A 25871-nucleotide genomic window follows, 5' to 3' on the forward strand; every position below is an offset into this window, starting at 1 on the left:
ATATATATATATATATACTATATGTAATCACAAAAATGCATATATATAAATCGCCTTAACCAATTAAACGACTCAGGTCAATGAGATTAAACTACAGGCAAGAAGATACGTTGCGACGCTGTACGGCGTACGCGCTTAGGTGGCAGATCACAAAGCGTTCGATGAGAAAGGTTTTCGCCGAGTAATTGCGTGTAATACTCACGCGTAGGATAAGCGCGTGGATTTCTTATTGTTAGAAATCGCGCTTAATCGCACCGTCGAGAGGCACCGGTCATTCGAAATGAACGGCTATCGAGCATCGACGGGCTCATGAAACAAGAGGTCTCCTCCTCGATTCATCGATCGATCGATCGATCGAAAGAGAGATGATCACCAGGAGCTCGATCGGGAAGGAGCGGTGCTCACCGACGTGAACCAACGGCCGTTGGATGTCATGCTCTCCCAGCCCAATCTCTTCGATCTGCGGTCGGTTCTCCGGTTCCCGTTTCTTTAGTTGCACGATCTCTCTTCACTCTGATCGCATTCGATAGATCGTCGCTTTAGATTCACGGCGTCCCGATGCACGCTTTCAAGTTCCGATCCTATTCGGATGCATGACGGCATCGGGTGGATCTCGAGATCCAATCGAATGCTTTCTTGGGGGTTGTTCTTCGGAAAGGCTTCGTCTCCGAGGTGAGACTCTTTCCCATAATATCGGCAAATGTCCTCTCATTTCTTGTCGGAATTGGGTGATTGACATGACCAACAAATCTTACTTCGCAATGATCACTTATTGCTTTGTTTATGCTTATGCTGCATATCCTCTAATCTGCATCTCACACTGCCGCATTCGATGATTAAGAATGTTCAGATCCTAAATTGTTCCTCTGGTTTTTGGTTGGAAATAAGTCTTTTATGTAAGCAATTATTCTCAAATTAAATTATAGAATGATATGATGATTTGATATCAGTCCATTACTCAGGACTCTTGAGATCAACCACAGGTGACGGACACAGCCAATATCTCGACCTTCTGAAGCTATTAGAAATGGTGACTTCCCTTCTCACTGGGCTCATTTGTTTCTCTGGAATTATGTGGGTAGGAGCAAACAAAGTCAACTGATAAAATCTTGTGTGTGGAAATCATGAAGATACAAAAATGAATCGAGTTTATGGATTCGAGGGGTTTCGGGTTTGTCTCTGAAAGATATCACAATCAACATCAATGAAATTAATGAGTACATGATGCTCACATGTAGACTCGAGCCTAAGACGTATGACTTGTACACCATTATACTAATCAACTTGGATATCTCAATAGAGACACAATTCATTTGAGATTTGAAATCCTATGAGTATATGTGTACTACAGGCATCTCCGATGCATCATAAACAAAACCCTAAGAAAATAAACCCTACATTTCCCCCAGTTTGGAAGAAATATGATCAATGCTAGCATATCTCTATAGGTTCCAGTGTCTTTCTTTTGTTGCTGAAGAATCTATTGGTTATTGTGAATTCCAACTGGAAATTGGCAGAATTTGATATGTCATTTTAGTTTGGAAGAAATATGATCGATGCTAGCATATCTCTATGGGGCTTGTAGTGTTTTTCTATCATTGCTGAAGATTCTAATAGGTTATTGTGAATTCCAACAGGAAATTGGCAGAATTTGACGAGTCTTCAGTGGATCATGCAAGCTCAACTCAGGTCAAAGGAGGAGATCTAATAGGTGTGGATCCACTGGAGCTTGCATTGCTAACTTCTGCTTCTCATTCTTGCAGTCGTTAATTTATTACTGATTCAACAGCCTTTTTTTGTATGGTCAGGAAAGCCAAAATTGCAAATCATGCTAGAAAAGGCGTACAATGCTTTTTTCCAGGTATAACAACCTAGTGTAATTGTTCTTCCATTATTATTATCTTCTTCACTGATGTTGGTCTCTGCTTTTTGTGTCTATAGTTGCAAGAGACTCCTTTCAGATGCTTGCATTTTTTGGATATCTTTCCTGACACTGAATGCATATTCTTAGTCTCTGGCATCAGCTGTTAATTTTTTGTGTCATTTTATTTTAGCCCATGGCATTAATTATACTGTCAGAACTGGGAAGTCTTATCAATTTGTAGAGTCAGGAGCCAGAAAAATTATTGTGCCTTCACTAGTGTTTTAAGATCAGTGGAGCTTAAGAATAATTATTGCACAGAGTCTCTGTTCTTGGCCAAACATGACAACGTGGGTTGAAACTACGATAAAAAGAGAGAGAAAACTACAAGATTCGCAATACCGTATCGTACCGATATTTCGATCTAGGCTCGGTACCGGTACGGTATGGTGTACCGAGCACTGTAGCAGTGCTACAGTGTACTCCGCGTACCGTTGGCCTATCGGACCGGTACGTACCGCCCATACCGGGCGGTATGATTCAGTATGACAGACACTGAAAACTATGACAATGTGAATGTGTGAATTATAAGATTATCATATCAACAATGTTTTTTATTTTATTTCTTTTCATAAGATTGTTTTTTTATGTATGATAGGAAAGAAAGAAATGGTGGATGCTCCTCCGATCTACATCAGGAACTTCAATCAGATGATCAAACTCTATGGTACTTCTTCAACCTCTATCTTATTTATGATCCAATATCTTTATAAGTCGATTTATATTTGACGTGCCAATATAACTTGAATATACTATGCAAGTCCGATACATATCACATGAATAATTTTAATTCACTGATGTAAAAAAAAACAGATGCAAGATTTAAACTCATGATTTGTTCTCACACTATCATAATGCTTTGCTTGGGATGACCAATAGTTTCAGAAGCTTAAATTATTAGGAAAAGGACGAAAAGATTTAAGAACTTGTTTGTTGTTGATGTGCTTTAGTTTCTCGTGAAGTTTGCTCTTTCACTGATACAACATTTAGTGCAACCATACAAGGCCTTCAGTAAGCGTTGCGTCCTTGATTGATAGGTACTTTAAGCAAACTCAATTCCACCCCTTCCTTTCAATACCAAACATTGAAAGGGGTCACAGAATAATGGTCCATTACTGATATAGGCCCCTTTGGTTGGGGTGGGAGCCTCCTGAAAGCTACAGGCTTGACACTCTAAGACGCTAACGCTCTATTCCATGATCTTGCTTTCGGCTCCCACTAATAGGGATAGATGACACATTTGGAACGATATGATAGAAATAATTGGGATAAGTAATGGTTTCACCACTGATGATTTGGTTCGTAATTATTTCTTAAGTAGCTAATAATTGAAACAAAACGATACATAGGGACAAAAATACCAAAATAGCCTTGTCCTTCATAACACTCATAAAAGCCACACCCTGAAAAAGATGGAAAACGGAGGGCGTTTCCGTCCCAAAAAAAAGGTAGCTGTCCGTCCCGTCCTCACCCGGCCATCACCTGTTCTAGTAAGCAAAACTGCCGGCAAGCGCCCGGCCCCTGACAGCCGCCCTTTCCCGGCGGCTCTCCGTTGGAGCGGCGGCAGCAAGGGAGCAGCAGTCCCTCATCCCGCCCTCCTCGTCCATAACTATCTGCCGACGCCGACACTCCTCGCTGCAGAAGGCTCGGTCCCCTCTGCAACAATACACCCAGCTAAATAAAACCATTTAGAGAGAGAGAGAGAGAGAGAGAGAGAGAGAGAGAGAGAGAGAGAAGAGCGGTGTTTTGATCTCTGAACACCCCAAACAAACGGTATAAGAAAGAAACCCTTTTGTTTCCGACCTGTACATATAGATATCCTCGCCTAGCAGAAGTTTTATCCTGCAAAGATAGCACTGTTCCAGAAAAGTGCTCTCATGGGTAGAAGCAGCAGCGGCGGAGGAGGATGTGAGAGAGGCGTTCTTGAGGAAGGAGGTTTTGCTTAGGATCTGGGCTTGCTTGGGGAAGTTCGTTTGGGTTTCTAGGAGGACGCTTAGCCCCGCCATGTGCTGCTTCTACTCCACACACTACCCACTCTTCTCCTATCTTCCCCTGAGGAGGCGACGAGCGTAGTAGAGCGCCTTAAAGAGGAAGAAGGGTCGTGTCTGCTGCTCCGCGGGAGCACTGAAAGGCTAATGCTTGCCCTGATGGGGATTGGGGGAACAAGGGGGTGGATCTTTTCGACCTCGGGCCGGTCGCTGGTTTGTCTTTTACCGATATATTTATTGCCGACTGCTGTTGAGGGTGATACATGTTTTGATTTGATTGGTTGATGCGGGACGGGTGCCTCCTCACTCTTTTTTTAGTGTGGTAAATCCATAACATAATGGATATCGCTATAGTTTCATCATTTATAGATTAAATTATTATATTATTCAATTATAGACTAATTATATATAATGAGCAGATTCATATTATATGATTTTTTCATGCTATTATCTTTTTTGTCCAATTATTCATTCCATGCATTATAAATTCTCATCGTCTCATATACCTCCTGTCGCCTCCTCGGCGAGCAACCATCGTTGTCCACCCTATATATTCTACCATTGCAGCATGGAAAATGGCTTGCTCGTGCACTCACTTTGAGCCCATATGATTCGCTTCCCCCTAGCTTTGGAATGCGTGCTCATTTTAGATTTCACAGTAGCCATGCATGACCTACGGATGTCACATCTAGTCACGTATTTAATTCTCTGTTCAACTCATTCTCTTCTTCTTCTTTTTTTCCCCTCCAAAAGCTGACAAATTATATATTTCTTACCAATTACCATCAATGCTACATAAATTATATAGTAATTCTATATTAAAAATGAAATATTTTTAATTGCTTGTGTTGACTCTGTATATTTATTTATTTTTACTTATATCTCTTCCGATTGACATGTATCTCAACAACATTTAAATTCTGCCTCAAATTTAACTTGGATATTCTTATTTACCCTTAGTCAATTCTAATCTGATCGAGAAGTATCTTAATTCGATCTCAATGAATAAAACAGATGTGATAACTTCAATGATAATTACGTGCCATCCTCGTCCCAGACTGGCCTCCACGTGTCCCCCGCGGCAGTGGTACCACCCAACCTCTCCCATTGATGGTGATGGTGATATGGACACATGAATCTTGGTCCCTACGTGACCAATAACGCATACCACCAAATGCCAACTGTGCAGGGAAGAAGATGCATTGAACAATACATGGGAGGGGGCAGCGCCAGTCATCATGGCACTCATCTATAATTGCATGTTGCATTTGCTCGTCCAACCAAGTGAGAGAAGACATACTCACTCCACTCTTTACCAATCTCGTCACCTCACCTCCAAAATTATAATCTATTTCTCATACATATATTTTTAATTTTAGTTTTTCCCCATATATATATATAATTCATAAAACAAATAGAGAAACTTATGTTTGTAGCTTATCAGCTGACTGTTAGTAATAGTTTTAATTGACATTAGAAATATTTAAAAATATTATTGGTTGAATGAGTTGTTAAAGTGTCCATATATAGATCACTATATATAGGTTATATTAATATTTATAAGAACAAAATATAAAAAGGAGTAATAGTAATTAGTAGAGTGACATGTGTGTATTATCATGTATGATGGTTACTGTCTCAAGTTTGAGGTCATGTAAAACCCTTTTAAGGAAATAATCAAAATATTAAAGTAATAATAATATTATTATTATGTACAACATATGAGAAAATATTTAGTAAAATCAACAAGACGAGGACATAGTGGCCGATTACTGTTTATTATTGGGCCTCATAGGGATCACTGGACGGCCCATACGTCCGTCATCAGGACGGTAGACAGTTCGTTCTCTTTCTCCTGATGAACTCGCAGTGCGAGATATTTGTCCACATTTCAGTGTGTTACCCGGAAATTACCCGAAATATGATTCTACGGTTCCATGGGTTAATTGTGGGCCCGCTTTTTTGTGAGGATGGGCCATGTTAATTTAGGACGATCGATTATATGGTTTCCGAAAACCCTAGTCACTCGGTTGGTTCCTTTATAAACTTGTTACTCAGCCGCCGCGTCGAGAGCACTGCAAGAGCTCTTCGCCCGAATCGACCATGGTAAGCGTCGAGCCTGATCGTTTCTCCCCTCTCTTCTCGTGGAACCCTATTCTCCTTCTCCTTTCTTCGTGGATTTGTCCTGGTTCTGATCTCGTCGATGTTGTTCGTGGCAGGGTATCGATCTCGTTGCCGGCGGTCGGAGCAAGAAGGCCAGGCGCACCGCTTCCAGATCCGACGATGTCTACCTCAAGCTTCTCGTTAAGGTCTGCTCGGTTCCCATTGTTGTTGGCTTCACCTTCTGTTGTGACTGGGGAGCTTCATTTCTTCTTTGTCTTGTTGTTTTGATCAGCTCTACAGGTTTCTGGTGCGGAGGACCGGAAGCAAATTCAACGCAGTGATATTGAGGCGGCTTTTCATGAGCAAGATCAACCGGCCTCCCATCTCGCTTAAGAGGCTAATTACATTCATGCAAGGGAAGGTCCGAACCTTTTGCCCTCTTTCTCATTCGTTTCGATCCTAAGTCCTCTTCTCGTAGTTGATGTCTTCTGTATTCGAGCTGCGTGATCTGTTTGGTTTCGATTAGGATGACAAAATAGCCGTCATCGTTGGGACGGTTACGGATGATAAGAGAGTGTACGAGGTGCCCGCTATGAAGGTAACGGCTCTAAGGTTCACTGAGACGGCTAGGGCGAGGATCCTAAAGGCCGGGGGAGAATGCTTGACTTTCGACCAACTTGCCCTTCGAGCACCTCTGGGGCAGAACACCGTATGTCTCGACCTGTTTCCTATATGCAATCTGAACTCATCTTTGTGTATTTGTTCTCTAGCATTTGTTTACTGGCCATCTCTTTTGTCTAATTCAATCAGTGTGGGAATGATAACGTAGAATGTCAACTTATTCTTCTGTTTTTGGCCATGCAATCTATAATTTTTGCTTAGCAGGCACGATTAGTGGGATAATGTTTTTTGGATTTTTCGTGCCTGAAATGCTGTAGAGCTATATCTACTATCTGATGCAAAATTGAAAACACTGACTATTCTGTCAAGGAGTTATAGGAAATGGTGGTGTGTATTTAAGTGATTTGATTCGAAAGGACTTGTTTGTTTTGTCGTCAAAAAGGCTAAAATTTCATGTCAATATTTTGCACTAATGACTTGTTTTTCATCTTTGATTCTTGAGAATATCTTATTCTTGTTTGTAATTCTTTGGCAGTAAGATATGTTTAGAAATAGTTGAAAATTCATTTTCATTACATAAGACCTGTATAATTGAAATTGTTTCAACATCAGTTGAGGGATTCGTGATTGCAGTTAGATCAGGAAGGGTTAATATGTTCTTCATATTGGCCATTTCTGAAATGATCTTAGACTGGTTGGGTTGTTTGAATCTTCTAATATCATTTCATCAGTCCTAGCCACTCTTTGTTGAGTTTTGACCAATTCCTACGAAGCCTCACTTGATTGTTTTTTGTGTGATTTGGACCATGGTTGATGAGGCTTGACCAGTCTGCAAACATATAGTAGAATTTTTTATCCAATTAGATTCTCATTTTGTTCAATATGAACAAAAGTTTCTTTTGTCACCCACTATGTGTTCAAACCCCTATTTTTTTTACTTTTACCAAAGTTATAATCTGAGCTCATTAGGGCCCACGATCTTGTGTTTGATTAGATTTTGATATTTTATAAATTTTGTTATTTATTCAATCAGCATATGAGGAACATCCTATTCGGTGCCTTGATGTCTTAATTACTTAAAGAGTTACTAAACAGTTGCTTATTTTTGATATATTCCTTGGTGTATATTTTTGTGGTTCCCGATGATGCCTATTTTGACCATGCTAATGCTGAATTGCTTTGACGACAATTCGTTGTATGTTCTGAGGGAACCCTTTGTTACCTATTTTTTTCTTACTTTCCTGTCTTTCTTCCTTTCTTGCTTTAGTTTTGTGCGTATGTGTTTTTTTGGGTGGGTATATCAAAGTGATGTTATTGTTACTCATCCCATTATCTTTAGCTGTTAGAAGCTGTCCTATCAATTTGCTTCATCACAATTGCCATATTAATTTGTAACATTCTGTTTCTGTTCAAGCCATTTAAATAGGCTTTTGTACTTAAGCCAAGACTCCTTTGTTTATTTTGACAATATTATATTACTTAAGTTACATACCTTACATTAATCTGTTTCTGTTTGTTGATGATGGCACCATGTAACACTTTTGAGTGGACAATATACATTTCTGGGGACGACTAGCACTTGTTATTAGTTTTTTGTTACTCTGCTATCCATGTGGCTAGTATTCAGCCAATTAGTTTGCTAAAGATGAAACATCTGCATCATCATGTTGAAGTTGCAAGATGAGAATGTGATGTGTATTCTTCATCCGAGTGATTCATTCTATGACGCCTGACTCTGATATGTTATAATTGCTTTAAACTCTTCTAGCTCCTATCGACTTTTCTAGCTTATACTGTGCCATAATTCATCTTGATGTTACGTATAGCCCTGTTGTTGCGAATTGCATGTTCATGAATGAAAATTCTAGCAAAAGAACTTTCTGTAGTATCAGAAAATGTTGATTCAAGAAGTTGCGTTCTTTTATTTTTTGATCGGGCATATTCTGTTTTCTTCAGGTTCTCTTGAGAGGCCCGAAGAATGCCAGGGAAGCTGTGAGACACTTTGGTAAAGCTCCCGGCGTGCCGCACAGCCACACAAAGCCTTATGTCCGATCCAAGGGGCGGAAGTATGAGAGGGCCAGAGGACGAAGAAACAGCAGGGGATTTAGGGTCTAAGTTTGATAAGCTGGTAGATCTCGTGTCTTTTCCCATTTGGGAAGCAATCACACAAGTTACCATCTCGAAACATTGACCTTCTTGTTCTGTGATTTTGATTGAAGTTGGATGTGTTTTCGGACCTCATGATAGCAGTCGATATAAGTTGTAGCTGGTTATGATCCCAATTGCGGCGGTGCCTCTCCACTTCTCTGCCCCCCTGCTATGCACAAATCATGTAACTGATATGTTCACAGTATGTATTATACCCCTCATCGTTTATATTCATATGCACCGTTGACGTTGACATTTATCTTTTAAGGTCTGTATCTAATCTTTCTTGAACACCAAACATGGCTAAGAAAATTTCATCATTTCTTATTAAAATATTATAAAATTTACTTCTAAATTCATCTATATATATTGAGCATCTCATCTGTCAAGGAATCAGAATCAACTTGAATTCAGCATTCACAAGATTGCTCCGATATATGATGAGTAACATAATTATGTGCTATACTAATATGGTGGGAGATTCGCTCCATGTTGGGCTACTTTCGAACTGGTGGTATAATATATAACAATGATGTAATATTTGATCGTCCACGTATTAAATTCCCTTTTCACTCAAACATTATATATAGATTTATGGAATGTGACTTGACTATTAAGTTTTGCTCGCTTAAATGACCCATAATAACTCACGATCGACCGGCCCATGCGGTTCACTCGACCCGAATCGATGCAGGCTTAACGTCTACCCACGCGCTTTCGATCCGGTTTTTATCAAATCAAATCACGTGCACATCCATCGAACGGGTCCTCATCCAACGGTCCATAAATTGCCACCCATCACGCGTATTTATAGCAGTGGCTTCGGCAACCTTTCTCCGCCGAAAACGTTAGTATTTTATTTCCGACGTTTGAATTCACCCGCCGGTGACCGCAACGGTACTCTCAGGATATTCCCCTCGATCGTCCAACCTCCTCATCCAACGGTCGACGTCCATCCCCGGTAACCTAGGACACGTCATTCTACTTGTCTGCTGCACCTCGCAACTCTTTATGCCCAGTATTAAAGTACACGTGGCAGCGTTTCATTTTCTCCTGTAACGAACGACATCAAATTTATCGAATCGTCGATGGCCTCGTAAGCCACACACCTTTATTTAACCTTCTCCTCGTGATCCGCTGCTCCACCTCGTCATCTCTCCACGTTTGTCTCTCACGCACACTCATTAACGACACCCACGGCTCCAATTGGAGAGGAGTTGGTGGAGCCCGCGGAGTACCTGCGGGGGTAATTGTTGGGTGTCCGGGTTAACGTGGTCCAATTTCCAAATTTTATCTCTATTCTAGGGTTTCATCGTCCCCGATCGCCTCTGTCTCTGCTCCGATTTCGATCTATAAAGGGAATCCCTTCTCCCTTCTCTCTTCCATTGCAGTTGAGTGCCTCCTTCTCCGTCGTATAGCCCATTTCTCGATCTCTTGCTTCTTGTCGGTGGAGGAGGATGTCGCTGCGGCCTAGCGAGAGGGCGGAGGTCCGCCGGAATAAGTACAAAGTGGCCGTGGACGCGGAGGAGGGCCGGAGGCGAAGGGAGGACAACATGGTCGAGATCCGGAAGAATCGGCGGGAGGAGAGCCTCCAGAAGAAGCGACGGGAAGGGATGCCGGCACACCCCCTCCCCCAGACGGCAATCCACGCCTCCGTGGTAGAGAAGAAGGTGATCTTCCTTCGACTGATATTTTTGATTTCTATGATTTTATTGGCAGATCGGGTTGATCGATAGGATTCCTGCTGATGGGGGTTAGGGTTTTGGATTCGGGTCTCGTGATATACCGACTTAGCTGGTTGATTTGTTATTGCAGTTGGAAAGCCTTCCCGCGATGGTGGTGGGTGTTTATTCCGATGATAGTATTCTCCAGTTAGAAGCGACCACGCAGTTCCGTAAATTACTCTCCATAGGTATGTGCTCGATCAATGAGTCTGCAACGTTTTGCTCTTCCAGCTTCTTTCTTCATATAATATTAGCGATTCTGAATTGTTTAACGAGTCTGTTTATGCTGTTTGCCTTTTTCTTATGTTTTGTCAGAACGAAGCCCTCCAATTGAGGAGGTGATACAGTCAGGCGTAGTTCCTCGATTCGTGGAGTTCCTCACGAGGGAAGATTATCCTCAACTTCAGGTCGGAATTCTTTCTCCCAAAGTCAATTCGACTCGATTGTGCTTTTTCTTGCTGCCTATGGCTTATTTCTGCTGTTTTGGTTGCTTGCTTTGGCATGTGACAGTTTGAAGCCGCATGGGCTCTCACCAATATTGCCTCTGGCACTTCAGAGAACACTAAGGTTGTCATAGATCATGGAGCGGTTCCCATTTTCGTTAAACTTCTCAGTTCCCCTAGTGATGATGTCCGTGAGCAGGTACAATTTGTTGCATGTTAGGTGTTATTTTTGTGTTATTCATAAATTTCTACTTTGGAAATGATTTAGATGATACATTATATGTTGTGTAGGCGGTGTGGGCCTTGGGAAATGTGGCTGGTGATTCCCCAAGATGCCGAGATCTCGTGCTTTCCAATGGAGCATTATTTCCACTTCTGCAACAGCTGAATGAGCATGCTAAACTCTCCATGTTAAGGAATGCCACATGGACTCTATCGAATTTTTGCAGAGGAAAGCCACAGCCAGTCTTTGAGCAGGTTTGTCTGCGTGCTGCATGAGTCGTTGTTTGTGCTGCCCAAATGCATTTCATGTTTGTATCAAGTGCTGTTATGAAAATTTGACGTGCAGGTTAAGCCTGCACTTCCAGCCCTTGAGCGGCTAATTAATTCAAATGATGAGGAAGTGCTCACAGATGCATGCTGGGCGCTATCTTATTTGTCTGATGGTACCAATGACAAAATTCAAGCTGTACTCGAGTCTGGCGTCTGCCCGCGACTTGTTGAACTTCTACTGTATGATTATAGTAACATTACCTTTTAATTGCTATTTTTTCGTCCGTTTCAAAATGTTTATATTTTGAATGCTTCTATGTCAGCCATCCTTCACCCTCTGTGCTTATTCCGGCCCTTCGTACTGTTGGTAATATAGTGACAGGTGATGATGTGCAGACACAGGTATGCTCAAGTATCATACGTGTTTTTGTCATTCTCTTCCTGGTTTGCTATGATTCATTATACTATCGCTAACTTGATAATTGGTGTATCTGTTTGCAACTTAGAAACTTGGATGAAACATGGACATGGCCTTGCAATTTAAATATGTTTATCTACTCTATAATTTTTTTAGGCTGGAATAAATGTTTTGTGTGAAAACTAGTTGGTTGTCAAATTTGTGTTTCGTTAATTAAATGATTTAAAATCTATGGAATGAATATATTTCTGTCTACTCTATGTTATGTTTGTGTTGGGCTCAGTGTTGCATGCATAAATTAGGTGGTATTCATAACTATTGTGTTCACATTTTTTAAGATAATGTCACATTATAAAATGACAGGTGGAGAGGAGGTTTCTATGCGCTGTCACAATCTTGATTATATGTCAATGATTAAAGATGTCATTTTCTGCAATTACATGTTTGATATGTACCATGTTGACAGCATACTGTCACTTGAGAATGAGGAGAGTTAGAAGACAAGGAGTCAGTAGGGTGAGGATGAAAAATGGAAGAGGTGGATGGAAAGAATACAATGAGCAGGAGAGGGGAGATGGCTGAGAAGTGGAAAAAAAAGGTGGGTGAGAAGAGTAGAAGGGTGTGCTCAACAATGTCAAGACATGCTAACTTAGCCAGCTGCTATTGCTCTTGCTTACCATTCACTGGGGCTATTAGGTGTATGTGTGTGTACCCATAAAGAGAGAATGGGGAGGAAGACTGGGAAGCAGAGGCCCTTATGTTTATCCCTTGTCTAGAAGACTCTTGTTTAAATTTGATAGGTTCATGTGTTGTGGTTTTCTGTAAAGTAATGTATTATGTTTTAGAATCTTAAGATTCTTGATTAAGTATTTTAGAAATTTGATATTTTTGACATATATACGAATATTTCATTTTATTTTCTCAAGTTTTTTTTTTAATTTTTTTAATGAAATATATTTTTTCCTATCTGTATCGGCATCCCTGTTCTCATGTGCCAAATGAGTTCATAATGATAAGATCTCAATCTTGCAAACCACAAGCCTATCGATTGGAAAATTTACAGCAATAAACAATTATTACACGATTCTTGGTTACTTATGTTTGTGCATTTTCAATCGGTTTGTTTCATCGAGTTCCCCCATTTTCTTTTCCTCAATGCTCTGGTGCACTGATCCCTGAATGTGATATTTGGCTAGATTATTATGTATTCATGCTACTTGTATTCTGAAGCTAGTTCATATGTTTTCTTTCCATGTTTCTTTTTCTCATTAAAATGTGGTTTTCTACAGTATGTTATCAATCACCAAGCCCTTCCTTGTCTTCTGAACCTCTTGACTCACAATCACAAGAAAAGTATCAAGAAGGAAGCTTGTTGGACCATATCGAACGTCACAGCTGGAAACAAGGAGCAGATACAGGTGTGTTTGATGGAAATATATAAAAAAATGTACATTAAGAGTTTTTGCATATTAGATGCTCAAATCATTCGTTTACGAACAAGTTGTCTAAATCTTATTGTTTATGTAAAAATTATTATTTTTTCTATTGTGTACATTAGTTCCTCTGCCAGTTTTCTTTAACTACTGTCAATTTAAGATGATCAACCTATAAGAACAAAACCATTTTACTCCTGGTTCTAACTCAAATTTGTTTGATTATTTTTTTGCAAAGAAAGAAACTAAACTTTACTTAATAAATGAGAACATCCAACGCTGTCTGCGTCAGAGTGAACCAAATGAGTATGTCCAACTCATTTGTTATGATCGGGCAAAGGGGACCATGTGGGATGAAAGTTTGTTCAAGATGCTAAGGGCATTAAGGGCAATATACGATTGTTTTCCATAGCAAGATGATCAAGAGAATTCTTCTAGGAGTTGAATAATCGTATGATATGCACCAATATTGTTAGTGAAATATATTACAAATAGTTCATCAAACTTAACCTGAAATATTGTTAGTGAAATATTATGCTATGTCGTTCCTCATCTCTGGTTGCCTCGGTATCCCCCTTAAGCCTCTCCTCGTTTTTGAATAACAGATGTGGCACCAACTAAATTCTATGAAAATAAGAGATACGAGGGACTTTGTGCAAAATCAAGAGATTTGAGGGACTAATGTACAAAACGTGGCACCAATCAAATCCTATGAAAATATCCTGCATCTAGAGATTTAGATTCGCTATTTGACTCTAACCAACTCTTGTAATTCAATTGATTGCAGGCTGTAATAGCTGCTGGTATTATTGGTCCCCTAGTGCATCTGCTGCAATCGGCAGAATTTGATATCAAGAAAGAGGCAGCGTGGGCCATCTCGAATGCTACTTCTGGTGGTAGTCATGATCAGATTAAGTATGTCGACCGATAGCTTTTCTGTTTGAATGTTGCATTCGATTTTTATTTTTGGAAGGCCTCCCACTTTTTATATCTTAGGTTAACTGGTCTCAAGTGTGTTTGTTCAGGTTTTTAGTTGACCAAGGCTGCATCAAGCCATTGTGTGATCTCCTTGTCTGCCCAGACCCAAGGATCGTAACTGTTTGCTTGGAAGGGCTTGAAAATATCTTGAAGGTCGGCGAAGCTGAGAAGAACCAAGTTACCACTGGAGGTGTGAATGTGTATGCTCAGATGATCGATGAAGCCGAGGGCTTGGAGAAGATTGAGAACCTCCAGAGCCATGATAATACTGAGATCTACGAAAAAGCTGTGAAGATCCTCGAAACATTTTGGTTGGAGGAGGAAGATGATGCAATGCCTACGGGTGATGCTGCTCCAACTGGATTCCATTTTGGGAACAATGGCCAGAACACAGCTCCATCCGGTGGATTCAACTTCAGCTGAACTTTGGTAGGAACATGATGCCATGCTTTTGGGTGATAATCTGTACTCCTACTCGAAGGATGATAATAAATTATTACGCTAACTTTCTTGTGCCTAGAATGCAGGGTCTATTTCCCCGGAAACTGGAAATCGTTCCAGTTCAAAGTCAGTGGGGAGAGTGTTGTTGCTGGTTCGGATCATGTCAGTCGAGAGTCAGGTGTCGGTCGAGGTGGTTGAATAAAAAACAAGGGTTTTATGGAAGACGCCATGTGTGATGACACACTTTGGCCTTCTGGGTTTCGAATGAGTGCATGCTGTCACAGCTTATGAAGTACAGGTAAGCGAAGGGGCTCGCCCAATTAGGATACGAGTCATGTGATACTTCGTCACAGGTGATGCAAGTGCAGGATACCAACTTTTTTTGGCCTCCTGTAAATAGCATGAACTTTTTCTAGGGTTCAAGTGAGGTGTTTCCAAACTATTTTGTGGCCTTCGCCAATCAGTACAGTGTGTAGGTTGTCATGTAAGTCTTCCCTACTACAAAAAGGAAATGTGATATCTCATTTTGTGTCATATTATATCTTTGGTACAGTGTGTAGGTTGTCATGTAAGTCTTCCCTACTACAAAAAAAAAAGGAAATGTGATGTCTCATTTTGTGTCATATTATATCTTTGGTAATTGAGACAGGTTTTTCTTTGCTTGTATAGATATAGCATCTAATTTTATGAAAGATTATGATATTTTAATTCAGTGTTTTGTGCTCTCCTCGGAAATTATTGTTACAGCATTAGCCATAAATAGCATGATTACTATATGTGTCAAGTATGAGTAGAGTTCTTTGAGCCTTAATTTTCTCGTTTACTTACAAATTTGGTGTAGTCATTTCTGCCTTCTCTATTTTCGTTCGTTCGTTCGTTCGTTCTTTAATGGTCTCTCTTATATTTTAACTAATTTATATTCTTTAATTCATTTTTGAAATTTTGTGTTTGAATTATTTGGTATAGTAATTTTCTCGTTCGTTCTTTAATGAAGTTAGCATATATCCAATTTAATCTAGCCTTGTTAATGGAAGGTTCAGATTTGTCCACACACTTACCAAAGGTTATGATTCGATATTTTTATATCTTTTATATATTTATTTATATCTTTTGTATATATATATATATATATATATATATATATATAAGATATAAAAAATATCGAATCATAACCTTTGGTAAGTGTGTGGACGGTCAAATCAATACAAAACATGGAATATTAACTTGAAGATGAACAGTCAAATCCCTCGTCGCAGTAAAACTAACGAAAAGAAAGAGAAATAGACTCTTCTTCTTCTTCTTCTAAGCGACGCAAGTCGCATGGAGCTCTCTTCTCACCGACCAGCACTCGGAGGGGCACTACCATCACAGAGCACCGGGGTGTCCTCACCGGCCGTGGACGAGGTCCTTGAACCAGTGGAGTCCCCTGCGGAGGGAGATTCTCACCTTTCTCTCCACGGCGTACGCCTTGTACCCCGCCACCCTCCGCCGCCGCTTCGCTTCCGGGTGTCTCGACCACCACGACACCGCCGACGACGAGGAGGAGGACTTGGCCGCACCGGTCCCCGCCCGAGGCCCCGCCGGCGGCCGGCGCGCAGCAGGCACGATTTCGGACCCCAACGGCGCGTCGCGGGCCTGGTTCCCCATCCGGTGGCCGCGGTCGAAGTCGCGCACCGGGAACAAAAGGTTCGAGTGCGAGAAATGCTTCGCGTCCTTCACGTTGGATTTCTTTTTGCTTGGCGTGGTTTTAATATGGTGGTGAGAGGAGGAGGAAGGCGGACTGGCGGAGGAGCGGACTCGAGCTGGCAAATGATTAGCCACAAACGGTGAATGGTAGTCATCTGTTTACTATATCAAGAAACAATAAACGTTAATTAAGAATAAATTGTCTTAAATCGGAACCATTCCCACTTCATCAGCTTCCTCTTTTCAGGGTACTCATGGGGAGGCTAATACGCTAATCTCTTTCCTTACTAAATTATTCAGTATCTTCAAAAATATACCAAATGGAGATTAGGAACATTCAGACTAATATTAAAAATATTCTAAAATCGATCCTTCTAAAAAATAAATAATATATAATTTTATCATAATTTGTTTTATCTTATCCATTTGAAACAAATTAGTAAGTAAAAAAAAATATTTCTTTCTATCTATGTCTTATCATAAAAGACTTTTGTTCCTCCTAGACGTCTATGTGATTGTAAGTCTAAGATATTATAAATTATCTTACTTTCACAGTATCTTTTTGTCTATGGATAAAAATTTCTTTCATAAATATTTCTTTCACAGTCTATGGATAATAAATATTTTTTTGTCGTATCATAAATATTTCTTTCACAGTCTATGGATAATAGAACATTTCAATAAATATTTTTTTTGTCTTTACTAATTTGATCATCAAAAGGATCGGATTGAAAAACCTACTCTTGATTTCGATTATTTTGTAAATCATTGGGAGGACATCACACAATCACTTCGAGAGTATTTCATTCAACCGCATGAGTCAAACTAATAGAATTCATCTAAGCCTACAAGTAAAAATCAATCTATATTTTTATGAAATTATAATAAATTTTTAACACATATGTGGGCATTATAATAAACTTTAATTTTCAAAACAAATACTAAAATCACTATATATATATATATATATATATTTATTTATATATCCCAATTTTGGCTCGGATCAGTTTCTAGAGTTTGGCGCTCCGGTCGACGCCGGCCGGTCCGATGCAAAACCCTAACCCCTCCGTAAGACAAATTTGTCCTCCTCCCCCGCTCAAAATTTCACGATGACACCTCCGAGTTCTTCACATGATGACCTCATGAGACGAGATCGGTTCAAAGGATAGGGGTATAATAGTCAAATAACAGAGCAATATAAGTTGCCCTAACGAAGTACACTTCTAGTTTCTTCTTCTCCAAGCTGCACTCCCCGCCTCGCGTCGCGTCGCGTCGTCCCCTCTTCCTTATAGCAGGCCACACGCGCCGCTTCCAGAACTCTAGAATTGATCGGTCGCTGCCCTTCGTCTCGAATCCATGGGTTCTAGGGTTCTCTCTCGGGCTTCGAGGGGTGGCATCGCCCGTCTCTTCGTCTCGGCTTATTCGCGCAGGGAGCCGCCGGTTGGTGGCTTCCATTCCCTGAGGGAATCCGCTGCAGGTTCCGTTATAAAGGTGAGCTTCGTTGATTCTTCGTAGTTTATTGTTCCTGATTGCTGCTCCGATGCAGATAAAGATTTGGATCTTTACATATCGTGTCGTAGATTAGTCTTTTTCTTGCTTTATGGCTCTGATTTCGAACCCTAACAATTTTCTTTGAGTTTCTTTATGGTTTGGTGATGGATGCTTTAGTAATCTTCTAAGTTGGTACTTGTTGGTTGTCTAGTTCGAGGGTTTTATACAAGTGTTGGATATTCTTGGAGGTTTGTGTGATTCGTGCTTCCAATACCATGTTGTTACCTTTGAGGTTTCACTAAACATCTAATTGAAGTATCATGTTAGGTGGAAGAAATTTCCATTGAAAATGTTTCTTAGACATCAAGAATGCCAAAGAGTGTGGTACAATAGTAAGATTGTTCCTTTGCCATTTGGGAGATAGTCGCTTTAAATACTTAAAAGATAAGACAGCGGACATTGACCCTCTCTAGACCCCATATTGGCGAAAGCCTCGGGCACTGGATACGCCCTTTCTTCACATCAAGAAAGCCAAGTCCTGGTTGGTGTCGTCCCGACCTTCGCGGGGCGGTGCTGTACTCTGTCGTCACCGTCCCAGCCTTTGTGGGGGCGGCGCTGTACTCGGTCGGTGTCGTCCCGACCTTTGCGGGATGACACTGTACTTGGTGTCGTCCCGACCTTTGCAGGACAGCGTTGTACTCGGTCGATGTCGTCAGTTATGTTGACCCTGGTGCTGATGTGGCTATGAATAGTAGTTGGACAGGTTACCAAAATGTGCCCTATCAAATAGTAAGATTGTTCCTTTGCAATTTGGGAGATAATCTCTTTAAATACTTAAAGATAAGACGGCGGACATTGACCCTCCCTAGACCTCATATTGACGCCTTGACGGAAGCCTCGTGCACTGGATACGCCCTTTCTTCACATCAAGTAAGCCAAGTCTGATGATAAAGCTACCTAGTAACTGCTAGTATTGTTGGGTTGATGACTAATTAATGGCTCCGCAATGTGTTCTTTAAAGAGAAAGAAAGGATCATCATCTGTTGATCTTGTTGGCTTAATGACCAATTGTTATTTGATTGATCAGGTTAATTTGTCACACGATCAAGGAAACTTAGCCTTAAGGCCACAACTATTTGGGAAATTTTCATTAAGCTCTGCTTGGAGAATCATCAACGATCAAATTGAGAGGAATAATCTCTTTTAAGCATTTATGATAATGTTTATTGTGGTAGATGCTAAAATGTATCGAGTCCTTGGTGTCTGCTGTTTAGGTCAAGATATTTGACACACAGAGTAAGCCTTTTGTTCTTTTAGCCTTTGAATCGGTCATATATATGTTCTTTTAAACAAATGACTGGTGCTACAATATGAGCAAAGGAAAGTCTACAATCTTATGCATCTCAGATTGTTAATCCTTTGGAATATGTAGCTAATGTTGTAACATCCCCAACTGTAATCCCACATGGATAAAGACATTTTGGGCCATTTGGTTCTAGGTCTATCAAGCGAGGGACAACCTAGTGAGTCAGATCGTGGCAAGTATTGTCAAAGCAGACTTGGTAATTACCCAAGTAGAAAAGGATAATCTGTGAATAGGACTGGAGGTACATCACCTCGTGAAGTCACAATTGGATCAGATCTCACATATACTATGGTAGCATTCCCAAAGTTTTGTTCAACATCAAAAGCGGAAAAGACTTGAATTCTCTTATAAAGTATTTGATGAGTTTATGGCCGTTAACCTGGCCTAAGCATTTTGGGTGACATGGTTTTAGATCTATCAAGTTAATATAGTTATCCCCTCGAGTCAGGTTATGACAAATTGGACTTTACAGAGCTGGTCGATGTGCAGATTAAATTTTTACAGTTTCTTATGTGTTATTCTTGAATCTTACTTCTCTCCTAGAATATTGTTACATATTTGTACTTGTAATTTATTAGTTCAGGAAGTGAGTGGTGGCAGAATTGCTACTGGAACTGCAATGGTCTGTACTGTCTTAGTTCCTTGGTCGAGGCAGGCCCGAAGTTGTTGGTCTGAGATTCAGTCATCGTCTCTGCATCACTAACAACTCACTATTTTATAATCGAACGAAGCAAAAAATATTGACAACACGATTTATGAATGTAGGGGTATTGGATATCTGTTGTCACATAAAGTTTAAACTTACTGCAACAAACATGTGGTGTATTTTCCCGTTCTTCTAGATGAAGTAACTTATTGAATGATAACCACAATTACAGCTGCAACTTGTCCCGCTGAAAGCTACTGTGATATAATATGTGTCGGTCTTGACCTCAATGGTTATGTTGATGGCAATAGAATGGAAGTTGTCATCTTTTAGACTTTCTTTATATATTCTTGATAGCTTGCAAATATAACAATTGTATCTTGCTTATGCATTTTTCCTATTCCAGTATGTTCCTTTTCAGCGGAGTCAGTTGTTGAGACAATCAATTCTCACAAATACTACACTCCAAAGATTTGGGTACTCGTCATCTGCATCTCCTCAGCCAAATCAATCAGTGGATCATGACAATGATTCAGAGAATACTTCAGAAGTTGGAAATGGAACCGATGCTGATGAATTTTCTGGTATTTTTTTCTTCTCAAAAACAGGAAAATGATACATCTCTTAGTTTGGAATTTAGAGATTCTGTGACCCACTTTTGGTAGAAAGAGGAGGATAAGCTCTGAACGAACTGCTTTTTCTGATTCAGATGAAAAATCTGAACTTTCATTCGATGAACTCGTTAAGCTCGTAGCAGAAAAGGAAGAATTACTGAAGTTGAAGCACAAAGAAATTGAGAAAATGCAAGATAAAGTTCTACGCAGCTATGCTGAAATGGAGAATGTCATGGACAGAACAAAACGTGAGGCAGAAAACGCAAAGAAATTTGCCATTCAGGTCTATCCTGTTATCCATTTCACCATCGTAGAATACGTAGCTTAATAATATATTCTTTGTGCTTCTTCGAGTAGATCTTTTATCTGACCTTATTTGGTATACATTAAATTACTTAGAACTTCGCTAAGAGCCTTTTGGACGTTGCTGACAATCTGGGAAGGGCTTCATCTGTTGTCAAGGAAAGTTTCTCCAAAATTGATGCTTCCAAAGACACTGTTGGAGCTGTGCCACTACTTAAAACTTTACTTGAGGGTGTTGAAATGACAGAAAAACAGCTTTCGGAAGTACGTGTTGCTCCCCTTCTTAGTCAATGACACCATTCTTTGTTCATCCATTTTTTTTATATGGTTTCTGGAGGCATAAACTACAAACCAAATTTAACCTTTTGATCTTACTTGGTCGGAGTTTGGAAATCTTTTAACATCACATGTCAGTGACGTACAAAATTCCATTTAGTTATAAGTTTGTCATATTTGATGTTGCACTCACTCAATAGTGAATCGATCATCATCATAATAAATATATAATGGAACATATATTTTTAGATAATTCCTGCCCAGACATGGAGTAAACAGATACAGTGACTTACTGCTTTGATGTGACCCATGCGGAATTGAATTGCTTAGAATCTGATATTGGAAGGTGCATGTGTCTAGGAACAGTTTTCCTTCCATGTAAAGTGGAGATGCAAGATTCAAATAGCTAGAGATGAAGTATGTTTGTCTTTTCCTTCCACATAAGGAGCATGCATTGTTCTTCTGAATTAGTATTCTCTACATTTTTTATAAAGTACATGCTAAAAATCATGGTTGCTATTATTTGCTGTAGCAATAGTTATCACATGTTGCTTCACCTCCATCGTATGAAATTAAACATTTGGTTCCTCAAAAGCTTGTCATGCTCCTGTTTCCAGGTCTTTAGAAAGTTTGGAGTGGAGAAATTTGATCCAATAAATGAGCAGTTTGATCCGCACAGACATCTCGCAGTTTTCCAAATTCCAGATGCTTCAAAACCACCTGCCACAGTTGCAGCTGTTTTGAAGGTGATATGTCACTTTTCTGTTTTTAGTGAATAGAACATATCATAATTTAGTGTGTCATTGTTTCACTTGGTGTGTAATTTTATTGAATTTTATATGTTTTCACTTGTGGTTTCAGTCGGGTTATACGCTACACGATCGTGTGATTCGCCCAGCCGAAGTTGGCGTAACTCAATCTCTTACTAATGAGCCAGCCGAGGGTTCCAATGGGCAAGCCTAGTAGTAGTCATGCCATGGTATTCTTCGCTCGCGGTTTCGGGTTGAAGTTGGGTGTAACTTGAGCTTTGAATAATGAGAAAGGGACTTTAAATGTCGCAAGTGAGTTTAGGAGTCTGTGATTTGAATGTTGTTGTACAATCCTCTGACCCATAGGTTTAATTTGATTACACACACCGGAATCAGTAAGCAGAAAGGGAGTTGGTGTGTTGATCGGATTTTGTTTTGGGAATTAGATCAAACTAAATTCAAGAAGAAATTTATAGTGCATTTTCTTTTCTCCGGAACAATATATTTTAGACTGCACTAAGTTATCACATGGAAAAGTTATTAATGTTTGAGTTGCATTAATGTTTTCCTAATAAGGATCATTTCTTTAATGTTTTACGTGCATCACTTCTTTCAGTTGCATTAATTGAAATTATAACTATGCATGCGAATTTAACTAACGGTTTGCAGTTTCTGCATGATTTTATCGTTGAAGTAAACATTCAAAAGATGTAGTAGTCAACGTTTACCTCTGTGCATTTTATCTCCGTCTGTTTCATTTCAGAGGATAAATCTCCCAACTGCAAATTTAAAAGCGAATTATTATTAGGCTACGACTTGACAATATGCGATGAGCATGCCACACAATATTTATTAGCAATAAACAAGAACTCAAAAGGTTAACAACACAGATCATTCCATTTATTTTAATCAAAGGTCACACACTATGCAATAGTAATAGCATAGGTTTCTAAACCATCCATCATCATACCGTATATATTAGGACATGTAAAGTCATGCTTCCATGAACCTTTGCTTAGCACCACAAATAGTAGATAGAGAATGGGCATACCAGCAACTGAACAATTCAAAGAATCCGTGACGACCATTGGCTTTGTTTATAATTGAATCTTCCCGGCCAAGTACCACGAGTGCATGGCAAGGCTGCCGAATGCCATGATGTTGGCCAGTGAAGACAAGCCATGAATCATTCCAAATTTCTTGTTCATAGCTGCGAGTTGGGGATTCGTTTTTGCCACTTCCATGTTTTTCGACCATCCAATTTCTTCACCAATGCTTAGATCTCTCTCAACTTTGTGCCGCTTTTTCATCGTCTGCTCAAGAAAGAAAAGAAATGTAGATCACTTAATATAAATCATGAAGACAATAATTTCCCCTTATTAGTCATATGTGCCGCTTTTTCATCGTCTGCTCAAGAAAGAAAAGAAATGTAGATCACTTAATATAAGCCATGAAGACAATAATTTCTCCTTATTAGTCATATGTGCCGCTTTTTCATCATCTGCTCAAGAAAGAAAAGAATTGTACATCACTTAATATAAACCATGAAGACAATAATTTCCCCTTATTAGTCATATGTGTCGCTTTTTCATCATATGCTCAAGAAAGAAAAGAAATGTACGTCACTTAATATAAACCATGAAGACAATAATTTCCCCTTATTAGTCATATGTGCCGCTTTTTCATCATCTGCTCAAGAAAGAAAAGAAATGTACGTCACTTAATATAAACCATGAAGACAATAATTTTCCCTTATTAGTCATATGTGCCGCTTTTTCATCATCTGCTCAAGAAAGAAAAGAAATGTACATCATTTAATATAAACCATGAAGATAATAATTTTTCCTTATTAGTCATATGAGATTTCACAACCCTAACATCATGTGATCTTTAAATTCATCAAGCACTACCAATCTCTCAACAATCTTGACCATAAACCCTAATCCCAACTTGTTGGCACCAGACTTTGGTGTTTGTGGACAATGACACGATGATAAGGCACATTCTATCAAAAGACAAAAAGTCTAAAATCTATACATAACAATAAAATTTATTATTTGCAATTCATCTCCCGAAGAAGAGATATCTAAACCAAATATTGGGACAAATTAACTGCAGTAATGCTGTACTAGTCATTTGACATAATTAGCTGCAGAGTTTTTGCATAAACTACACTTTGGGGAGATCCAAGTGTACGGCTTTCAGTGCAGAAGTCACATACGTATACAAGTGGCTATTATGTTCTCAGCATAGTTTAGCGATGACAGAGAACATCACATCACGTGCCCCTCTAAATTGTAAATAAGACATAGTTTAGGAATTTTTTTTTATTTCACCTAAAGCAACTTTGAGTGTAAGGATATTCACAACTATATTTTGTGATAATTCACCAAACAAATACAACTCCCTCTGTTTGCTTTAGTAGTAGTGGTGAAAATAAGAGCTAAGGATTTGTCTCTCCTAGCTAGATCTTTTTAACCAATAATAACATTCAAGGTGATTTGACCATGTAAAATATCAGACTTATTTAAGAAACTTAATGCTTGTCGTTTCTCACAGTATGGAACAGTAAACAACAAGCTATACAAGCATAGGTATGAGCATGAACCCTTTTTCTTCTAACCCAAACATGCTTTGACAATGCAATTACTGTTTTCAATCAGCCTCTTATGTCATTGCTAGCTTTCTCCTTGCTTAACTAAATCAATTCTAAACAAATACCCATCTGGACCCATACCACCAATGCTTTTCAATCACAAGAAACAATCTCAAATGGGTACATTTCACAATCTCATCAGGAGAGTCGAATCATGACATCAATATTTCATCATGTAACTGTAAAAGCACAAGCATAAATCAGTGGAAGAAAAAAGAAGTTCAGTAAACAGGCAATGAGATAAAGAACAATCACACACCTGTAAGTTCTCTCACTTTTTTTGAGGTTAGCTCACCATTGAATTCTAACAATCAGCAATGTAACCAACCAAACAGAATAACTATCAATTATTTCATACTTTTTAGTAAAGAATATAAGAATAATGTTCATCTAATTCTGCAAGCAAAAAAGAAATGGCATATCCTAAACAGCAGGCCCAAAATCCCAAACCAGCTTGGCAATGGGGAGAAACAAATGGCTTCAGGTAAGAAAAAGTGTCAAGACATTGCGGACTAAATGACTGAATTACCTCAATGGTCATCGGAGTGAAGACGATCAGGTTGGAGAGGTCGAAACCGAGCGCAGAAAGGAGGAACCCGAGCTGATACTTGTCGATGGATGAAGCCGACCTCCACGGATGGAGATAGGCGAACGCCGCTACCGAAACCGCCGCGCAAACAGACACCACCGTGAAGTACGCTGGAAACATCTTGCTCTGAAGATTTCCGAACTGATGCCTCGGCAGATTTCTGCAAGACCAGACCGATTCCTACGCTTATTCCACAAAATCCAGTTCAATTTCCAAACCAGAAGTAATAGCAATCAAACTCTTAGCGAATTACTTGAACATGATGATGCCACCGATGAAGGTGACCCATAGTGCGGCGCCCCAGGCGGTGGCGAAGGCGAGGAGGTGGCAGAGCTTGACGGCGGTGATGGCGCCCGCGGGGGATTCCCGCCCCGAGCCGAGGACGTCCGGCGCGAAGACGACGCCGACCGCGAGGAACGCCACCGCCGTAAGGAAGCGGGTCGACCACGACATTGGACCGCTCGGGGAGGAAGCGAGAGAGAGAGAAATCTAGGGTTAGGGTTCTAGCGGACGGGACGGTCGGTCCTTGAGACGAGGAGGACGGCAGACGTTGCTTATCAAGCAGCCAGCCGTAACGAATGGAGAACGGCCCATTCGGTTAGGTGGTAGATGTGATGGCGACCGAAATTACGATTGTGCCACAGAAATTACAAATGAAAATGATTTTTTATTTTTACAAAAATAAGTGACGAAGTTTGAATTTAATAACCTTTCACCGATTTACTGATATCCTTAAACATTAATTGAATATGATTACGAACTCAGTAAATAAGTCATGTACATTA

The 25871-nt window shown here is 39.8% G+C and overlaps 5 protein-coding genes and 1 non-coding gene across 6 annotated transcripts; 5 read left to right on the plus strand and 1 right to left on the minus strand.

Annotated features, from left to right (window-relative positions):
- The first annotated feature begins 315 nt into the window (after positions 1–315).
- LOC135586242 (uncharacterized) lies at positions 316–5753 on the plus strand. The gene is made up of 6 exons (XM_065152746.1): positions 316–465; positions 544–672; positions 1638–1711; positions 1790–1861; positions 2520–2588; positions 4924–5753. The coding sequence occupies exons 1-6, from the start codon at positions 434–436 to the stop codon at positions 5043–5045; spliced, it is 498 nt and encodes a 165-aa protein (XP_065008818.1). The 5' UTR covers positions 316–433; the 3' UTR covers positions 5046–5753.
- A 132-nt stretch (positions 5754–5885) lies between these two features.
- Positions 5886–9040, plus strand: LOC135639035 (large ribosomal subunit protein eL18y-like). Its single transcript, XM_065152745.1, has 5 exons — positions 5886–6015; positions 6129–6218; positions 6305–6433; positions 6539–6721; positions 8590–9040. Exons 1-5 carry the CDS (start codon positions 6013–6015, stop codon positions 8746–8748), a joined length of 564 nt encoding a protein of 187 aa, XP_065008817.1. The 5' UTR covers positions 5886–6012; the 3' UTR covers positions 8749–9040.
- LOC135639266 (small nucleolar RNA snoR53Y) lies at positions 7769–7846 on the plus strand. Its single transcript, XR_010496890.1, has one exon. It is a non-coding gene; the product is annotated as a small nucleolar RNA snoR53Y (small nucleolar RNA).
- A 1048-nt stretch (positions 9041–10088) lies between the features above and the next one.
- Positions 10089–15333, plus strand: LOC135638729 (importin subunit alpha-1b-like). Its single transcript, XM_065152044.1, has 11 exons — positions 10089–10451; positions 10597–10693; positions 10821–10912; positions 11016–11147; positions 11240–11425; positions 11517–11680; positions 11764–11842; positions 13148–13276; positions 14079–14206; positions 14317–14698; positions 14790–15333. The coding sequence occupies exons 1-10, from the start codon at positions 10239–10241 to the stop codon at positions 14690–14692; spliced, it is 1596 nt and encodes a 531-aa protein (XP_065008116.1). The 5' UTR covers positions 10089–10238; the 3' UTR covers positions 14693–14698; positions 14790–15333.
- A 2290-nt stretch (positions 15334–17623) lies between these two features.
- Positions 17624–22321, plus strand: LOC135639002 (grpE protein homolog 2, mitochondrial-like). The gene is made up of 6 exons (XM_065152686.1): positions 17624–17887; positions 20306–20483; positions 20609–20796; positions 20913–21080; positions 21710–21838; positions 21954–22321. The coding sequence occupies exons 1-6, from the start codon at positions 17753–17755 to the stop codon at positions 22053–22055; spliced, it is 900 nt and encodes a 299-aa protein (XP_065008758.1). The 5' UTR covers positions 17624–17752; the 3' UTR covers positions 22056–22321.
- Positions 22322–22719: 398 nt separating this feature from the next.
- LOC103986278 (uncharacterized) lies at positions 22720–25666 on the minus strand. The gene is made up of 3 exons (XM_009404235.3): positions 25340–25666; positions 25027–25246; positions 22720–23154 (listed from the first exon to the last, which is right to left on the minus strand). Exons 1-3 carry the CDS (start codon positions 25537–25539, stop codon positions 22939–22941), a joined length of 636 nt encoding a protein of 211 aa, XP_009402510.2. The 5' UTR covers positions 25540–25666; the 3' UTR covers positions 22720–22938.
- Positions 25667–25871: the final 205 nt, after the last annotated feature.

The sequence above is a fragment of the Musa acuminata genome, chromosome BXJ3-5 (genome assembly GCF_036884655.1).
Source record: "Musa acuminata AAA Group cultivar baxijiao chromosome BXJ3-5, Cavendish_Baxijiao_AAA, whole genome shotgun sequence".
Classification (NCBI taxonomy): Eukaryota; Viridiplantae; Streptophyta; class Magnoliopsida; order Zingiberales; family Musaceae; genus Musa; species Musa acuminata.

Bases quoted from the DNA above. Each gene is read 5' to 3' on its own strand.
- LOC135638729 (XM_065152044.1), top strand. From the start codon at position 10,239: ATGTCGCTGCGGCCTAGCGAGAGGGCGGAGGTCCGCCGGAATAAGTAC. The intron at 10,452-10,596 runs GTGATCTTCCTT...TTGTTATTGCAG, and splicing joins CCTCCGTGGTAGAGAAGAAG to TTGGAAAGCCTTCCCGCGAT. The intron at 11,148-11,239 runs GTACAATTTGTT...TATGTTGTGTAG, and splicing joins GTGATGATGTCCGTGAGCAG to GCGGTGTGGGCCTTGGGAAA.
- LOC135586242 (XM_065152746.1), top strand. From the start codon at position 434: ATGCTCTCCCAGCCCAATCTCTTCGATCTGCG. The intron at 673-1,637 runs GTGAGACTCTTT...GAATTCCAACAG, and splicing joins GGAAAGGCTTCGTCTCCGAG to GAAATTGGCAGAATTTGACG. The intron at 1,862-2,519 runs GTATAACAACCT...TATGTATGATAG, and splicing joins CGTACAATGCTTTTTTCCAG to GAAAGAAAGAAATGGTGGAT.
- LOC135639002 (XM_065152686.1), top strand. From the start codon at position 17,753: ATGGGTTCTAGGGTTCTCTCTCGGGCTTCGAGGGGTGGCATCGCCCGT. The intron at 20,484-20,608 runs GTATTTTTTTCT...TTTCTGATTCAG, and splicing joins CGATGCTGATGAATTTTCTG to ATGAAAAATCTGAACTTTCA. The intron at 21,081-21,709 runs GTACGTGTTGCT...TCCTGTTTCCAG, and splicing joins CAGAAAAACAGCTTTCGGAA to GTCTTTAGAAAGTTTGGAGT.
- LOC135639035 (XM_065152745.1), top strand. The intron at 6,219-6,304 runs GTCTGCTCGGTT...TGTTTTGATCAG, and splicing joins ACCTCAAGCTTCTCGTTAAG to CTCTACAGGTTTCTGGTGCG. The intron at 6,434-6,538 runs GTCCGAACCTTT...GGTTTCGATTAG, and splicing joins TTACATTCATGCAAGGGAAG to GATGACAAAATAGCCGTCAT.
- LOC103986278 (XM_009404235.3), bottom strand. From the start codon at position 25,539: ATGTCGTGGTCGACCCGCTTCCTTACGGCGGTGGCGTTCCTCGCGGTC. The intron at 25,247-25,339 runs GTAATTCGCTAA...CTGGTCTTGCAG, and splicing joins GGTGGCATCATCATGTTCAA to AAATCTGCCGAGGCATCAGT. The intron at 23,155-25,026 runs GTAATTCAGTCA...TTTCTTGAGCAG, and splicing joins TCACTCCGATGACCATTGAG to ACGATGAAAAAGCGGCACAA.